Raw genomic sequence first — 18,892 nt, 5'->3', positions numbered from 1 at the left:
ACATCCTGTTAGGGATTTCCCATATTCACTGATGAAACATCTGGTACACAGAGATGGTTTTGCTCTAACCAGCTTTCTCACTAAAAGCTGCGCAAAAGCCCTAGCAGAATAAAACCTTGTGACTCTTAATTCTTTGACAGCTCGAATACCCATATCCTTCTATGGACAGCATGGTCAAGATTAGAGAAAGGAACGGACATTTACAATGACGCTCGTAAGAAAGATGTGAAAGATGCAGAAAGCAATTCACTTGTAACAACGCAAACCAGATTTTCAAAGCTCAGTACACAATCCAGAGCATAGTTGGGACATGGCCTGCATTTCTGGGTCACAGCCTATATGATTCGCTAGTGCTTTTTGGGGAGCTACCCTGGCACCGCTGCTGCCGCCCTTCAAAAGGAAGGAGCAACATACTTTGGAGAGGAGGCAAGGTAAAGTGAAGAGTGACTTCTTTAATTTATAGAAACAATATTTTTCTGTTGAAGTAACACCTTCAACCGGAGGGAGTCCATAACGCTACACAAGCTGCATGCATCCAGCACCAATGAAATGCAGCCACCTCTGGGATGGGGAGTGGGAGACGGTGGGGGGGACTATTTGGATTAAGAACACCAGGCCCCTTATTTTACAAAGAAGCCCCTGCAGTGAAAACAGGACCTCACCCAAATTATCTGAATGCAACTTCGTATATCATTCCTGGAAGCAGTATTGCCAATCCCAAGCATCGAAAAATTGTGCGTCAGGCTCCCCAGTATCATGAGATGGGCTTAAATATCATGAGCTTTTAAAAAAAATGTTGGGGTTCTTTTCATTTTCCTGTTGCTCCTTCAGAGATCAAAGCTGCAAGCTTTACAAAAAAAGCTGAATTTCTTTTATAATCATATGACTCCAGGAGCTGGGGCTTTAAGAAAACCATCCAAGGGCTAGTCCTCAGCTGAAGATCTGCTCCCAAGGGTGAAATCCTTGCTTTACCTAAGCCAATGGTAAAAACCTCTTTTACTTCAATAAGGCCAGGATTTCCCCTCAGGTATTGTGAGAGTTGACAGCATTTGTAGTAGGGCAAAGGTCTGAGCTCACCTTGCTTGGGTTATTTACCTTCCGTTCACAGTCGCCAACTTTCACGCGGTAAATAAGCACCCTCACTTTCACAATAAGCCAAAAAATCAAGCTAATCCCATTTCAAAACAAGGCCAAAACAAGGTATTCCCCAAGAACCCCAACACTCTATGTGACTAGATCCTCCCCGGCCTGCAGTCTGGGACTGTGGTGGGCCCGCTGTGCACCCCTAACTCTCTCTCCCCCTTGTCCCTGCTTGCCGGGAGCCGATCAAAAAAAAGAAGCAATGAGCCACAAGCCAAAAACTAGCCAACAAGCAACTCACAAGCCAGTTAAGCCAAAAACAAGCCCAATTTCTGCGTTTTTTTCGCAGGTTTGGCATGTCTGCATTCATTCTATTAGAATCACAGAATATCGGGGTTGGAAGGGCTCTCAGGAGGTCATCTAGTCCAACCACCTGCTCAAAGCAAGGGTTTGGGGCAGGGCCTCAGTGGTTCTCAGCCTGCGGCCCACGTAACAGCCCACAATGATAAACAGGTTGAGAATCACTGATCTAGATAGATAAGTTTCCAGCCAGTAAAGTAATGAGAGTTTGCGACTTGTGAGGAGAACAACATAGAATGCCAATGTGTTTCCTATTTCCTCTGCCAGATATTGTGTAAAATTAAATGTAAACCCCTCTCACTTCTAGCTGCCGTACAACAGAGAGACCATAGAAAACCCACCCCCAGCATGCTAAACATACAAACTAGGAAACTTATCCAGACAGACCTGGTGGAAGGAACTCTACGTTGCAGGCATATTACATTATAATACCGGGTACTCATTGGATTTCTATGCAAATTTTTATTGAGTAGTCCAGCATGATAATTACTGCAGCAAAATCATTCTTATGTTTTTAGTTGTTCAAATTAGGACTTGGCCCTATGGAAGGGATCCCATGGTGCAGACTTAGCCATTTGTAAGAGGGGCTTGTGTACCCCAGCATTACCCACCTTTCGCAAGGACCATCTTGTTAGCCAAATGGGCTCGTTTCCCCCTGGAGCTGCCCAATTACCCCAAGGAGGCACGGGAGTCTAGAAGACGGCTTCAAGTTCTTTATTGATCAGTCAGCTGAGCGGGTGTCCCCCTCGACTCATGCCAGAGGGAGGAGCACACCTTACAAGCGCAGAGCAGGCTTTTTTATACCCAGTAACAAATGACTTAACGTGCATACATTCTGCTGACCTATGGAATTTTTAAATTCCCTTTTAGGGGTATATAGAATACATCTGTTGGGGCCGTAAATAGGATACATTTGTTGAGCCTCTTTGATTGATTGTCTTGCTATATGTTCATATATGGGAAAGGGAGTTTATGGCCATGGGGAACAGCTGAAATAATAGGCGAGTATTTGGCCTTTGTTCTAACAAGGTTCTCCCCCCTTAAAAGCATTTTGAGAGCCCTATGGCCCCCAATCCTCAACTTTAACTGGTTGATATAGTGCCATCATGCGTTGGCGTACAATTTGATTAGCCATTCGTCGGACTAATGCAACTACACAGGGAGCAAAGCAAGCTAGGGATAATAGGGTTGTAATAAAGAGTACAAAGAGAAGAAGGCCTTCTCGGAGCCATCCCAGTTGCGGTAACCAGGACGGGAACCAGTCCGTATTCCACCCACCCCATGTTTGGACTGGGACATGGGCTAGTTTCCTCCTTTCTTTTGTTAGCTGTTTTACCGCCTTTCCATTATCATCTATTTATAAACAGCAATTAGATTTGTTTAATTTTGCAGATTCCCCCTTCCTCTGCCAGCAAATAATCAAGAACTAGATGGTGCTGGTAGAGCACATTCCTCATCTGAGTGGACTGATCGGCCAAGAGATCAAGAGCTGCAGCCGTCTGATTAGTTATTATTTCTAAGATGGCTTGCAGCCTAATTATCCGATTCAAGTTGTAAATGGGCTCCCTGGCCCCTGAGATCCACTCATTAGGATTCCATGTGGCTGGACCATAATGTTGTATAATTCTTTCAGGGGGCCACTCTTGAGCTCCCCACTTTTGGGAGCTTCCAGCTGTTAATGCGGAATCAACGGACCGCCGCTCCCTAATCAAATCGTCATATACCTTAATTCCTAACTTATTTCCCTGAATTTGGGGTAGTAGAAAGAACAAGGGCCTAATGTACCCAACATAACATATTCCTGACCAATTTGGAGGCAATCTCCGATAAGCGTGTTGCCCACATATCCAGTAATGGCCTTTTAGGGCCCATTGTCCATTCGCAAAGGGGCCATCCCAGGCTTTGGGGTAGTCCTCGGGGCCCGGTTCTTCGTAATACAAAGAGTTACCCCTCTCCAGGGGCCCCCCTAATACAATAGATGTACCGTCAGGATTACAGTAGTCACATTTCCAGGCCCCAGCCCCTTCCTTCCAAACGCAATTACAACCAAATTTAGGGCTATTGGTAGTAGACCAAAAATGATTAAAATGGGTTACCCGAGTTCCATTAGAATGTTGCCATGCCCACTGATACCAGCGTACCACGTGATCCTTACTGTCGGTATTATCTCGCTGGCAACTTAGAAAGAGGGCATCAAAGAACCCATCTTGTCCAACTGCCTTACAGCCTTCGCCAGTATGCTGTTGGTAGGAACATTGTACCCAGCTATGATTAGTGAGTTTTACGTGGGTTTGGTTCCATCGTCCCTGATATTTAGAACAGTCATACGTATGGCAACTAGGGTGATCATAGCAGTCAAATCCTAGAGATAGGGTCCAGTCACATTGGCTTTTGCCCACATATACCCCTTCTTGTTTTGTTCGGTTTAGACAAAGGATCCCCATCTCAGAGGAATAGAGTCACCAAGGGCTACTATCCTCATCCCAAACTTCTGTTCCTTTGTGGACTATACTTAAATTACTGATCCACCATTTAGCTGGCACTGGCTGGGCTACCCAAGGCCATTCATTCCAATCCCCTGGGCCTCCGCATACCCAACAGCTACTGAGGTTAAAGGATCCTGCTATTGTCTCCCCTAGCTGTAAAAACCTATTCTCCCAACCGTAATAGTGGTGGAAGCATATAAACAAAGATATTAGCAGCAATTTCATTATCTCTTTCTAAACAGTCCCTTTAGTCCGTCCAAGTACTGGTACTCCCAGGTAGAGTCTTCACCTGTGCCACCCCGGGCGTCCGGAGCCGGGGCGGGCAGAGGGCCGGTGTCCTCTTCTGCTAGTTCAGTCTCCGGGCTAGGGCTCAGAAACCGCTTTACCCGTGTATGGTGTGTCCATTTGTCGCTCCCGAGAACTTTGACCGCAGTTTGGCTGATGAGCGAGACAGTGTGCGGGCCGTCCCACCGTGGTGTAAGGGGGTCACGCCTCCACTTCTTGACAAGGACCTGATCGCCGATCTGGAACGGATGCGCGGGCTGGTCCAGGGGAAGGGCTTGGAAAGGCACCGCGTACCGATGCAGCTGTAACAAAACAGATTGCAACCCGGAGACCTGCTTCCATAAGGAGTCCTTTCCCATTTCCCAGTTTACATCTTCCCGGAACCCCGGGATCAGGATTCGGGGAGGGAACCCAAAGACCAGCTCAAATGGTGAGAGCTTAAGACCCTTACGTGGGGCCCTTCGAATGCGGGTAAGGGCGAGTGGTAATGCATCAAGCCATTTTAGACTAGACTCTGTACATAGTTTAGTGACGGTATCCTTGAGAGTCCTATTCATTCTTTCCACCTGGCCCGAGCTCTGCGGCCTCCAGGGGGTATGCAACCTCCATTGTATACCGAGTGCCTGAGACACCTGTTGGACCACTTGTGAAGTAAAGTGGCTTCCCTGATCAGATTCAATCGTTTCGGGGAGATGGAATCGGGGAAGTATTTCATGCAACAGGGCCTTAGTAACCGCCCGAGCCTGGCAATGCCGGGTGGGGTAACACTCTACCCATCCCGTAAGCTGATCCACAAATACAAGCAGGTACTTATAGCCCCTGCAAGGGGGCATTTCTGCAAAGTCAACCTGCCATCTCTGAAAAGGGTACATGGCCCAGGGCCGGCCTCCCATTGGGGCAGGAGGGCCACACCCCTTTTGGTTAGTTCGTTGACAGACGGGGCAATTACTAACTATTCTCTGGGCTTCCATGTGCATACCCAGCCCCTTAAGGGATCGGGTGGCCAAATCAACCATTGCTCCTGACCCCATATGCCCTTCTTTATGTATGTGCTGGAGAATTTCCTGAAGTATCGGCCGGGGGACAAAAATCTCCCCCCCTGGTAATTTCCACCATCCCGGGGGAACCTGCCGGGCCCCCGCAGCCTGTGCATGGCGCGCCTCCTCGGCTGTATATCGGGGAGGGGGGTTTTTAGCTTCTGTATCTTGGACCATGAGGACCCATGAGGCCCCTTCCTGTGCGGCCTCCTTTGCGGCCTGATCGACCAATTGATTATATTTACGTTGCTCGGCCTCCGGGGCCCTTCCATGGGCACGCACATGTATCACGGCAACCCGGAGGGGAAGCATCAAAGCCTCAAGGAGTGTTTTAATGAGACTCCCATGTGCAATTCTTTGGCCTGACGCTGTGATAAATCCCCTCTCCCTCCACAGGGCCCCGTGAGCATGTACCACCATATAGGCATAGCGACTATCGGTATACAAGTTAATAGTTTTTCCAGCTCCCAACCGGAGAGCCTCGATTAGAGCCACTAACTCCGCCGCTTGAGCGGACAAATTAGGGCTGAGTTTAAACTTGTATACTCCTTTGTCCTTAATTACTACTGCGGCTCCGGTAAACCGCTTGCCATCTATCACATAGCTGGACCCGTCAACATACCCCTCAATTTCAGGGTTGGGCCACGGCAAGTCTGAGAGATCAGGGCGGGGTTTGGTTTCCTGTTGTAAAACTTCAATACAGTCATGCGTGGGGCTAGTCTCATGGGAAACCTCAGGATCAGGCAGCAGGGTAGCTGGGTTTATGGAGCTAACTGTCCTAAAGGTTAGGTTAGGGGCTAACAAGAGCCCTACTTCATATCTGGTATGTCGACTGGGATTTAAATGCTTTTCCCCGGTGCCTGTCCCCAGTATTTGAGGCACCCCGTGGGGAACCACAACCTCAGTGTCCCCTCCCAGGGTCAATTTTTCAGCCTCCTGTACGAGGAGAGCGGTCGCTGCAACGGCCCGTAAACAGGCAGGCCACCCCTTGGCGACAGGGTCCAACACCTTTGAGTAGTATCCAATGGGTCGCCAGGTTGGTCCCGACCTTTGGCATAGAACTCCAGCAGCCACCCCTCCCCTCTCATGAACGTATAGAGTGAATGGTCTCCGGGGGTCGGGGAGGGCTAGAGCAGGAGGCTGAACCAAGGCTTCTTTTAGCTCTCGAAATGCTTTTTCCATCTCTTTGGTCCATGTCCAATGAAGCAGACCCTCTTTAGTTAAGGATTCATACAGTGGTTTGGCTCTTCCCCCGTAGTCAGGGATCCAGAGTCGACAAAATCCAGTTAACCCCAGGAAAGCCCTCAACTCCCGGGGGTTTTGAGGTCGAGGGTTATTGAGTATCACCTGGATTCTTTCTTTACCCAGACTACGACTTCCCTGGCACAAATGATACCCAAGAAAAGTGACCTGTCGCCTAACCAATTGTGCTTTTTCCTTTGAAACCTTATACCCCTGTGCCCCAAGGTAATTAAGGAGCTTTACAGTCTGCTCTTTACAAGCTGCCTCTGTTTTAGTACTTAAGAGCAAATCATCGCAATACTGGACTATGTTACATGAGGGGTGTCTAGCCAGGAATGGGGCAAGGTCCCTTCTTAACTGGCTGCCAAAAATCTCGGGTGCACAGGTAAGTCCCTGTGGGACCACGGTCCAGAGGTATTGAGCCTTATAGTGAGTATCTGGATCCTCCCACTCGAAGGCAAACAGTTTCTGAGATTCCAAATCAAGGGGGATGGAAAAGAAGGCATCTTTTAAGTCTATTACAGAGAACCAACTGTGCTCTTTGGGAACTTGGCCCAAAATAGTATGGGGATTTGGGACGACTGGATAGGGAGCCTCTATTAACTTGTTAACCTGTCTCAGGTCCTGGACCAACCGATACTGCCCATTAGGCTTAGGCACTCCCATTATCGGAGTGTTGTACGGGGACGTGCCTTCCCTGATCCACCCACACTGCAGAAACTTTTGAATCAGAGGTTTTAACCCGATTCTAGTGGTCAGCTTAAGAGGGTATTGTCGAATTCGAACCGGGCTGCTTCCTTCCTTAAGGGAAATATGCACTGGTGAAGCATTCCGGGCTCGAGCGACGCCTCCCTCCTCTGCCCAAACCTCAAGGTTAACCCCTGACAGCTGGCTTTCTTCATTCCTCCCCCGATACTCCGGGAAGTGATTTCCAGCGCTTATCAGGGCCATCTGGTAATTTGAGGACTGCTGCTTAGGGATTCTAACTTCCATAGTCCCTTTATCAAACGAGATTTCTGCCTGTAATTTAGTAAGAATATCTCGTCCGAGCAGCGCGATGGGGCATGAGGGGCTGCAAACAAATTGGTGGGAAATTTGGCGGTCCCCTACCTTTACTAGGAGAGGCAAAGTTTTTTCCAAAGCTGTGGTTTGTCCCTCTATCCCCTATACCATGGCACATTCCCGAGCTCTACCTCGGGGAGCCTTACTAAGGGGGAGCAAACTAAGAGTGGCCCCAGTGTCAATAAGGGCTTCAATTGGGCGGCCCTCCACATTAATTTTTACCGTGGGATCCAGACTGGCAGCTTGCGCAGCCAGGAGGGGCCGCTGGGTCCCTCGGCTTCCCTATGGGGAAGATCCCTCCCCTGAACGTTCCGTGTTGTTGTAAAGGATGGGAAGGGACGGGGTTTTGTTTTTACGTCCCTTTCCCATGGCCTGTCGCCGGGGGCATTCATTCTTCCAGTGCCCCTCTTCCCTACAGATAGCGCACTGGTTTCGACCCAGGCGGGGGCCCCGTCCCCTCCCAAGTGGCCCTGGCTTCTCCTTAACCTTGTCCCCCCTTTCTGCATATCCTTCTCTCAGGGCCATGGCCAAAACGCGGGCCCCCTTCTTTCGCTCCTCATCATCCCTCCGATCATAAACCTTCATGGCTATTTCTAAAAGTTCCTCTATATTTTTGCCCGAAGCCCCTTCCAATTTTTGCAACTTCTTTCTAATGTCCTCGTAGGACTGCCCAATAAAAAGGGGGATTAGCACCCGTTTCCCATTGATATCCTCAGGATCGAGGTCTGTATATCTTTTACAGATATTACAGAGCCGCTCATAAAAAGCAGCTGGGTTCTCATTCTTTTCCTGTCTTATACTATACAATTTGGCCCAATTTGGGGTTTTCCTAATGCAGCGTTTCATTCCCTGTACTATAGCCGTGGCGTATTGGCTATGGAGGGCCCGGCCTTCCGCATTATGTGACCAGTCGGGAGGGCTTTCTGGCAGCCGTGCAGCCACTGCGGCCGAGCTTTCCTCCATCTCAGCTACCCATTCACGGGCCTTTGAGAGGACTAAGCGCCTCTCTTCCGCGGTTAACAGAGTGTTAAGAGCAATCCTCATGTCACCCCAAGTAGGGTTGTGGGCCGTAATTAATGTCTCAAACACTGCTGTCAGCGGGGCGGGATCTTCCGAGAACGGGGGATTCTGTTGTTTCCAATTATATAGATCACTAGTGGTAAAGGGGATATATATCATAGTGAGATTGCCATCGGGGGCTACAGCCTCCCGCAGTGGACACAAATATTTCTGCTGCAAGGACATTTCGTGTACTTCACCACTCTTGCCTGGGGAACCAATAAGGGTAAATCTAGTGTCCCCAGGGTTATAATCAGTCGACATCCTCCACTGCGTCTCGGAGTTTTGATTTGTTACGGGGCCAGTCTTGCTCCTGGTGCGGTCAGACACTGAGGAGCTCAGAGGAGTTGAAGGGGACTCTTGTTTGGAAATGCCCTCGTGATTCGGCTCACCCCTTTCAGCTGAGGCATTATCCTCAGAGATGTGGGGGGGGATTTCAAGTGAGGATGCCAGAACGGGGAGGCCAGGATACAAAGGGGGAGGGGGCATAGGATCAGGGGCAGAAGGAATCACAGTCGGAGGACAGGATTTCTTAACAGGGGGACAGGATTTTCTAACAGGGGCACGGGCCATTAAGGTTTTAATAGTTTGTATTTTACACTTCTGTAACCATGGGGGAGGATTGGCTACGAGGTCCTGCCATATATCTATATAGGGATATTGGTCCCAATGCCCATCCCGGGTCACAATGCTATGCACTGCTTGTACAATCTCTGGCTTGAGTGTTCCCCCCTCGGGCCATTCCACCCCGAAGGTTGTCCACTCAAGAGTACAAAATCTTACAAGATTGTCTTTACATAATACAATTCCATAATCAGCCTGGCGTCTAAACGCCTTCCAGTTTTCCAGCATACACCCCAGGGGCGTACTGGAGAAGGTGCTTTGTCCGGACCCCATTATGTTCTACCCAGGGGTTTGTTCAAGACAAAGATATCAAGGGGTTTTTAGGGATCTAGTTTTAACTCAGATATCCGCTGGGCCACGAGGTTCGGCTGACCCCCCTTGCAATCAAGATATCCTGGTCACCGGGTTTCCCCTCGCAGGAGTCTTGGGGCGGCTGAAGTCAGCTTAAGCCTCAGACCTATCAGCAGCACTCACTCATTTTACACAGATCCCTTAATCAGTTACAATCTTGGCTTCCAACACACCATCAAGAGGAGAAACAAGATTACCCCTCCCACAAACAAGAGCAATCCCTGAGGCTGCTCCAAGTCCCAATAGTTGTTAGGAACAGCCCATGGACTAGTGGAGTTAGTGACGTTGCTCATTGGCCGTTGGCTGCTTTCCCTTTACTTACAAACACGACGACAATACACTTATAATACTACGACAATGTTAATATACCTTCCCTTATACGGGCTGCCTAGGGGATTTCCACCGTCCAACCCACACCTCGGGGGCGTTATTCCTCAAACCCAGGAGGTAAACGCACTTACCGCCCGAAGTGGCCGCGTCCGGCAGTCAGACTTCCCCTTCTTCTGAAGCCGTCTTGCTTCCGTGTCCTTCAGAGTTCTCTTTAGAGAGGACACAGCCGCCCCGGCCGATTGTGACGATCCGAGGCCCGAGCAAACCAACCGCTCGAGGTGGCCACTCCTCGGAATCGCCCTCGGCCGTCGGTCAGTGCCCTCTACAGGGAGAGAAGTCCCTTCGTGGTCGCCATTTGTTAGCCAAATGGGCTCGTTTCCCCCTGGAGCTGCCCAATTACCCCAAGGAGGCACGGGAGTCTAGAAGACGGCTTCAAGTTCTTTATTGATCAGTCAGCTGAGCGGGTGTCCCCCTCGACTCATGCCAGAGGGAGGAGCACACCTTACAAGCGCAGAGCAGGCTTTTTTATACCCAGTAACAAATGACTTAACGTGCATACATTCTGCTGACCTATGGAATTTTTAAATTCCCTTTTAGGGGTATATAGAATACATCTGTTGGGGCCGTAAATAGGATACATTTGTTGAGCCTCTTTGATTGATTGTCTTGCTATATGTTCATATATGGGAAAGGGAGTTTATGGCCATGGGGAACAGCTGAAATAATAGGCGAGTATTTGGCCTTTGTTCTAACAATCTTACTCACATTTTTTTGAGTTCAACAGTGTATAAAACTTTGTAAAATAGTGCATATACTCACAGGGCCTGAGCCCAAGCCCAGTGAAGTCAATGGGAGACTTTCCGTGGACTTCAGCAGACTGTGCATCAGGCTTAAAATGGATAGAATGGTGCAATAAAAGCGGCCAAAACTGTTTTAAGTTTTTTCCCTGTTTGGGTTTATTTATTTTTGTCTTTCACAGTGGTCACACACTTAACTTGCTAGCTTTGCCTTAGATAAATAGAGGTGGTTACCTCACTATTTGCAGTATTCCCTCTGCTTACCAACACTTACTACAGGGAACACCTAAAATTCACCAAATATTGAGGTAGTGTTATTTAGAACAGTGGCTCTCAACCTTTCCAGACAACTGTACCCCTTTCAAGAGACTGATTTATCTTGTGTACCCCCCATTTCACCTCACTTAAAAACTTACAAAATCAGACATAGAAATACAAGTGTCACAGCACACTATTACTGAAAAATTGCTTAATTTCTAATTTTTACCATATAATTATAAAATAAATCAATTGGAATATAAATATTGTACCTACTTTTCAGTGTATAGTATACTGAGCAGTATAAACAAGTCACTGTCTATGAAATTTTAGTTTGTACTGATTTCACTAGTGCTTTTTATTTGCCTATTTTTACAACAGGTTACATATCTAGATGAGTTGATGTAACCCTTGGAAGACCTCTGAGTACCCCCAGGGGTACACATACTCTTGGTTGAAAACCACTGATTTAGAACCACTCTTGCTCCTGCTGAGTAGTACTGATTTCAATGGGACTACTCACTGAGTAAGGCACAATTGTAGCATGCATAAGAGTGGCAGAATCAGGCCCTTTGTTATCTAAGGTAATTGGCAATTTTTAAAATATCAGTGGCTTCACAATACGCTCACATTATGTATTTTTCTCCTAAATTTATGTCATAATACAAACTCGGTTCCCTAAAAGGGAACAAGTATCTCTTCATAATTCACAAATGCTAGGCTCAGAGGAACAAAAAGAAAGAACTAGATTAAGAGATGAAACATTGGGGGACCAACACGAGTCTCAAGTAAAGCTGTTCCATCTATCATACTGCAGAGCAGAACAACAACGACATCTCTAAGTACAGGGAGGCTGACGCCTGTGAAGTCTCCTCAAAAGGATTTTGATGAGTTTACCCCTCTCCACTTTAAGATTAGTAACCAATTCTTCAGTCTCCACATGATCACTCCAATCCCATTCTGTTGAGGGTGGTATGGTGGAATATTAGTGCTGAAAGGAGAACATTGCCATTTTTGAAGAAAGAGCTAATTTGGTTGCAGTAACAGCACAGGTTTTCAGTGGTTCAGTCTGGAAGTCTCTACAAATCTCAACCTACAATCAGATAAAAGATCTGGAATATTCTACATGAGCTATTTCGGTAGATTTCCTCCTGTGCGGTAAGACAAGAGAATCACCCCTATAAGTGGTCACTAATGAAACCAGGTTTATGGCCAGGACCTGCCCCTGCAAATATAAAGATTAAAAGCAGTTATCTCAACCTCTAAAGATCCCACCCATCAGCAACAGTTAATTACATACATCTCTGTATTTTATGCTGCTTCTCCCAAGATTGCAAAAAAACACCTTTAGTCTGTGGGCTAACGGGGCAAGAAAAACTAGGATGACATGTAGGGATTCATCCTGGAACACCAACTTCGAGTGGGCTATGCTGATTTATACCAGTTGAGGATTCAATCCATGCTGGTTAAAATACAATTGATCATGGGCCTTTCAATGCGGTTTTGCCAGAGTTCTTTTTCATATCTTTGTTTGGGGAGTTGCTTATGCATTGGGGTGGATTAACTACCCCCAAGGAACCATCAGTTCCCATCAATGCCGCCTAAAACAGAGGCCTGTTCGAGCAAAGCAGGCTGTGCCAAAGGAACCGAGATCTTTCTTGAACTTTCAGTGCTAGGACATGCTTAGAGAAACCTGTCCAAACTGGCTCGTTCCAAATATAAATGTCATCTTCCCATAAAAATATAATTTATATTTGGCATCTCAACATTAAAAACAAGGTAACTATTTGTTGCCTGGAAAAATAAGAGTAAGAGAAACACACACTTTTCCAGCAGCGCTATTCAAATAAATATTAGATTCAGCAGTCTTCCCAAAATACTTACAAATGAAATGCAACCAGCCCCAACCACATTTCTCCTACCTGGAGCTGCAACCGAAGCGTTTTTTCAAGGCAGGGGCCAACATGTCTTATCTTGTGTGGTGTTATCATATTCTTTGATATAGGTTAGTCAAACAAGTTACTGAGCTCACTACAGGGGTAACTGAATGAAATTCTATGGCCTATGCTAGGCAGGATATTAGACTAGAGGATCTAATGATCCCGGCTGCCTTAAAACCTCAGAATCTTTGTTGAGTCTTTAAAATTAATGGGCCAGATCCTCTGCTGGTGTAAACTGTCATAGCTCCTTTGGAGCAAACAGAGCAGTGACAATTGACACCAGTAGAGGATCTGGTCCCACATTTTAGCACATGGGATAACAAACCCTGCAGGATCATAGGGCAAAATATTCTATTTGGTTCAATTTATGGAGCTTCCTCTCCATATTGTTTTTTGGGATAATAATAGCACTTCAAAGAAGTTACCAACATCTGGTACATTTTTTCTGCAAGAAACACAGACCAAAACCACACTCTTTACATAAAGGAAACAAAAATAAATGTTAGCTATTTATGTTATGGATATCGTTCACATCTGGATTCACTACAGGAGTGCAATCTAAACTCAACTCCTGTTGAAGTCCACATTGACTTCCCTGGGAACAGGGACCATGGTAATGGGTTCCTCCAATGAGAATTCCCCCCTACTGGGAATTGGCCCTCCAAACGCCTTTCAAGTTTCTTGCTTCTGATTCCATCAGTGGAAAGGAAAACAAATTTGGATCAACATTTACATCTTCCCCTAACTTTAATGAAACTTTTCCCCCATAGGAAATGAGACATTTAGAATACTGTTGGACCATGCAGAGTCTATAGCCATAAAGAAGACATGCAAAGAAAAAAAATTGGGCTTGTGTCATTTCTGTCTTATTTATGATGTATGAAGGCGGCCTTTGAGTTTGTGTTTGTTTTGGAGAAGTGGGGGCAGGGAGGGAGATTTTCTGCTGCTTTTAACCATTAAAAATAGGATCACTAGTGCAATTACCACAACAAGAAACAAGAGAGCGAAAGACGAGCCACCGAGACAGGAAGGTAATTTTAGTCAGTCTATTAAGAACTTTGTTTACTTTTAATACCTAAGTCCAATACCCAATGCACACCTTATCAGTTAAGGTGTAGGAACTCATAATATGTATCTGTGGAGACTCCTCCCCCATGTGAAGCTCTCCAGCAAAACCAGATTTGATAGATCTGCTATTTCCATGGTAAAATGCAAGCAGAATAAAACCTGGAGGTTAGGTGGTAGGGGGAAGACTCAAGAAACATTTCAGGTCCTTAAACATTATAAAAACCAAAAATGGGCACAAGTGGAACTAAAAAAATCCTGTGCAGGTTGCCTTTCAAATAGGCATACTGTTGCAAAAAGTACTGTTGTTTTCTTCTGTGTTTCATCTGACCGTCCTCAATTATAGTCCAAGATTCAAGCACCAGGACCACAAATGTTATACTAGGAAGTGGCAAGGAATTGATCTATCTTCAGAATTTTCTACAGACTCATCTTGGTAGTATCTAAGCCCTGTCACTGCTATGCTTGGGGAAAAGAGTATATATCCACTTGCTGCATGCATACGCCACTCCCATTAAGTGTAATGGGATAATGTGCCTGTCTTGGATGAATATACACTCTGCTGTCTTTGGATATTGCAATTTCCATTCATGCAAAGTCATGCAATAAACCCAAAAGAGATCTGAAGATGGCAGTCAGAAAACCATATAGAAATAAAACTAACCTGACCCTACACCACATCTCTTATTATGCTAGTTATTTAACTTCAGGCTCTTACCTGGAGCAGTTTTGTAAGCCACCGTTCTGGTGGGCAGTGGAGGCGCGCTCTTTGTGATGGGACTCTGTGCCATCTGTAGACCTTGCCTCTGTCTCTTCAATTCCTCCTCTCGTTCCTGGGCTGCTCTGATCTCCTCTTCTATCATCGACAACGTCCGCTGTTTTCTTGACCTTAGCTTAAAAGGACCCACGGTCACCTCGAGCTCTTGTGTAGCCAGGATGGAAGCAGTGCTTCTAAGCTCGGCTGCCTCAGAGTACTTGCTAAAATAGCTGACCTCCTGCCTATTTTCCTCCACAAGGAATGGCTGGCTGGTGGGGGATACAGAAGACTGCTGTGAAGTCTTCCCTTCCCTGAGTCCTGAGTCTTCATCTCTTGAAGTCTTTGGTATTGTATCCTTTTTTTCTTGAACAGGAGAAGACACCTGAGGTGGCTCAAACATTGTGCTCTGCTCCTTCTCAGAACACGGTGCTGTGCTTACTTCTTCCTGGCCTTTGACAGAGTTCTTCCGCTCCGCTTTATCTGTCGCTTGTTTAGAGTCTGTTTTGTCAGCTTGCTCAGCTATGGCTTGTTGAATTGCATTTTGAACTAGTAGGCCAGCATGGTAGTCCAGCTGGTCATCAACCAGCATGGAGTCTAGCAATGTAGAGGAAGGGGAGTAAAAGCCATGGTCACTAAATGACTTGGAAACACCTACCCGGCACTCTGAGGGGGTGTCCGTTTGGGGTGTCTGTGGTAGAGAGAAATCTGCAAGTGAATTTTCTTGGAGGGGATTCATAGTCTCATTAGAAGCACCACTGTCACTGATATTATCCATGCTGAAATCATTGGAAAGGGTTTCCAAGACTGTGGTATCCTGAGATCTCACTGACAATTCATCCAAACCAGAGTCCAGCTCCTCTGGAGGAGAAGACACATTGACCGACCTCGAAAACTGATCTAAAATGCCAGGGTCATCGTCCTTTACCACCATGAAGACTGCTCTCGCACTCATGAATTCACTGTCATCTGCCCACAATTTTGTGGTCTGTCCAGTCTTTGAGGTATCACTGTAAGACAATTCTTTTACTGGGTCAGTTGGACTACTTTGAATATTTATAGGATGACCCTCTGGGACACAGGAGACCTTCTGAGCTTTTACAATGGTTATATCATTATTCTCAAGCAGTACAGAAGCAGGTCTTGTCATGGAAACTGTTGGCCTGTCTATTTGCGATGGGCCAAGGGGTTTGTAGAAGGGTTTGATAGAGAACATTTTGGGTGCCCCTGATCTCTTTGGTGCAATCTGGCTGTTAGACTGACCTGAATTTTCCATTAACTGAAACTGTTTCCTGGCCGCCGAAAAATCTATCTGTTCTGTGACAATATCTTCTTTTTTAACACAGCCTGGCTCTGGAGGTACAAAGGAATAGGCCACCTGTTTTGGTGACGTTGGTGTTGTGCTTTGTTGCTGCTGCCTCTCCTTGCGTTCCTTGTACTTCTTGTGGGATTCTAGATGTTCTTCATCTAATTGCTCCTCCAGTGTCTTTTCTTGGGGTGGGTTCCACCATTTGGCTGCGATGCCAGGATTTTTCTTTACTGCTTGGCTTTTAATAAGCTCCCTTCTTTCCTTTTCAAGTTCAATAATTTCCTCTGATGGCCTCACTTTCCGGACGCTGTACTTCTCCTTCTCCTTATCATCGTCAAAGAGCTTGGCTGGCTTCTTTTCTTCCTGGAAGGCTCGCAGTTCAAACTTAGCCTCTTTCTTAATAGTAGTTAAGGTTAGTTCTCCATCCTTGGAGGATCTTCTGGAACTTGTTGAAGAACTTGGACTCGCCGGCATTTTTAGATCGCCACAAAGCTCCTCTTTCTGTCCATCTGAAGAATGGCCATTAGGTTTCAGCTTCTCAGTCATTACATTGGTTTCATTCTGTTCAATGACTGGGGATGCTTGCCTGTCAGCTACTATGACGTCCTTTTCATTGGGTACTGACTCACTGTTAACAGGAACAGATGGACCAGAGGCATCCACAAGGATTGCACTTGGCTCAGGGGAGCACGTCCCATTGAAGGTGTTATCTGCAGCAGAATCACAGCAGTTGGCCTCCAGCACTTCATCTAGATATCTGATCTCTTTAGCAACTTCACTGTCCAGGGATTCATGCCTATCCTTAAGTCCATTGTGACTGGCAACAGGCGAAAAGAAGTGGGTTTGATTGTCTACAGGATGTGTTGAAGCCACCACAGTGATGTTTTTATGTTCCGAGACTGGGACTTCGATTTCCATTTTCTCTTCCTTTGTAGCAAGTACACTAACAGGCTCTGGGAAATTGGCACAATTTCGGTCTTTGTCTTTTCTTAACCTGATGTCATCCTCAGGGATTCTGGACGATTTCTAAAAGGAAAGAGAACAAAACCATGGTAAAGTCCTATGAAGAGAGATTTTCTTTTATGCAGAAAGCCAAGAGCAAAAATAGTAAACACCATCTGGAAAGCAAATCCTAGAGTTTCCTAAAGTTAAGATTAAAGCATCCATATGCAGTGAAGGAAGGAAAGACAAATCAATAATGCTTTTATACTAAAGAATATACATCGTATAATAACTTGGAAGAGATATTGCAGCAACAGCAAAACCATCATTTAAATATCTCCCATCTGGATACCATACACTCCCCTTCTGATCATTTTATACAAGTGCTCAAGATTTTTGCTGAAATTTTAGCTTTGGGCTTCCAAGTCATCAAAGGCTTGGCAGATTTTTTTAATGCCAGCACTACCACTTAGCACATAGTACCTTTCATCTCATCCCTTGGAAGAGCTTTATAAGCATTAATTAAGTCTCACAATATCTCTGTGCAGTCAATTCCAGTTCCTAATTTACAGATACATAAGTTAAAGCATAGAAAGGTCAGCTGACTTGCCCAAGGTCACAGAGTAAGTAAGTAGCATAGCTGACATTAGAATTCAGATTTCCTGCCTCCCAGTCCCCCAAACTATGTCCACTGGGTTACATTCTTGCCTGATACAATGCCACTGACTTCAATGAATGATTTTAAATAACATAATAAATACCATTCCTATTCTGGAATGGGCCAGATTCTGAATCTCTTCTTCAAGCAAGTATTCAACCTGAATTTCACGGGACTACTCACATGAGTCAAGTTTTCAGGAACAGGCTTTACTCATTTTTTAATTTTAGCAAATCAAGGGAGAATACATGAATTCCTAGATTTATGAAAAGCCAGCAAAAAACAGTAGGTGTTATCAAAAGCAGGGTATTTTTGAACTCTTCTTTTTAAGTACAGGAATTTGGCAAATCATCAATTCAATCTGAAAAGAGACACAATCCCAAAGTAGCATTTCTGTTCACTTTGTCTAAAATATTATACAGAAAAGTGACCTATTAGTCCCTTTGAGGAATCTGGCCTTTCCCCCCACTTGTGCTTTTGCAGAATGGCTGCTGAGGCAATGGTTTCAAAAATCACTAATAAAACTGTAGACCATAGTGCAGATCCACAATGTTCCCTATTGTCAGCTAGTCTCACTGCTACTGCTGTCATTTATCATGTATGCTATTGATAAATACCACAGCAGGAAGCGCTCAGCTTGAAACTCAAATACTTGTTTGCTTGGGGCCCAAATAACTGCAACACATACAGGCTGGAACGGGAACTGCAGACAAGCTGGCACTTTGCAGGATTGTGTCCTAAAAGAATAGCTCTGTTTTTCAAGAACCTTTGAAGGGGTTTTGTTCACAACAGGAAGCAACAAATATATGAGCCATTAGCTGAAAGTCATGTGCATTTTAAAGAAACGGTCGAGTTTGGCTATTAGATATTTTCTGTTTTTAACTGTATTTAAGTAGGAAGGAATTTTTTAAAAAGCTCTTTTGTATATTTATTTGTTGTGCACAACCAAGTTTTACTGGTCTTACTTTCATTAAGTCTCAGTTCACTTTCTGAACCAATTTACTGACCTAACAAAGATTTTAAACTGAAGTTTCTAAAATTCCTTTTTAAAAACAATTTTGTTTTGTACGTTACAAATCTAAACTTGCTTCTATTGCGTTTGATCAGTGCGATATAGTACTGGTATCATAAAGAGGGGTCTACTTCAATCGCGGAGAAATCACATTTTTCATAGGTTGGTCACGGCATAAACAGCAAATTTAGTGGATGTGTTCAAACAGTATATTCCACGCCACCCTTACTTCTGCGCTGCT

The 18,892-nt window shown here is 45.5% G+C and overlaps 1 protein-coding gene across 6 annotated transcripts in view; it reads right to left on the bottom strand.

Moving 5' to 3' along the window:
- Window positions 1-18,892, bottom strand: part of PALM2AKAP2 (PALM2 and AKAP2 fusion) — a 391,958-nt gene that overhangs the window by 26,483 nt on the left and 346,583 nt on the right. For all 6 annotated transcript variants that reach the window (XM_054032673.1, XM_054032675.1, XM_054032674.1 and 3 more), the window contains one exon: window positions 14,695-17,065. In XM_054032673.1, the coding sequence (XP_053888648.1) occupies window positions 14,695-17,065 (2,371 nt within the window). The remainder of the gene's footprint in view (window positions 1-14,694; window positions 17,066-18,892) is intronic.

Source organism: Malaclemys terrapin, chromosome 6 (genome assembly GCF_027887155.1).
Source record: "Malaclemys terrapin pileata isolate rMalTer1 chromosome 6, rMalTer1.hap1, whole genome shotgun sequence".
In the NCBI taxonomy this organism is placed as follows: Eukaryota; Metazoa; Chordata; order Testudines; family Emydidae; genus Malaclemys; species Malaclemys terrapin.
Note: the sequence above shows the minus strand (reverse complement) of the source record. Positions and strands in the feature narration are given on the sequence as shown.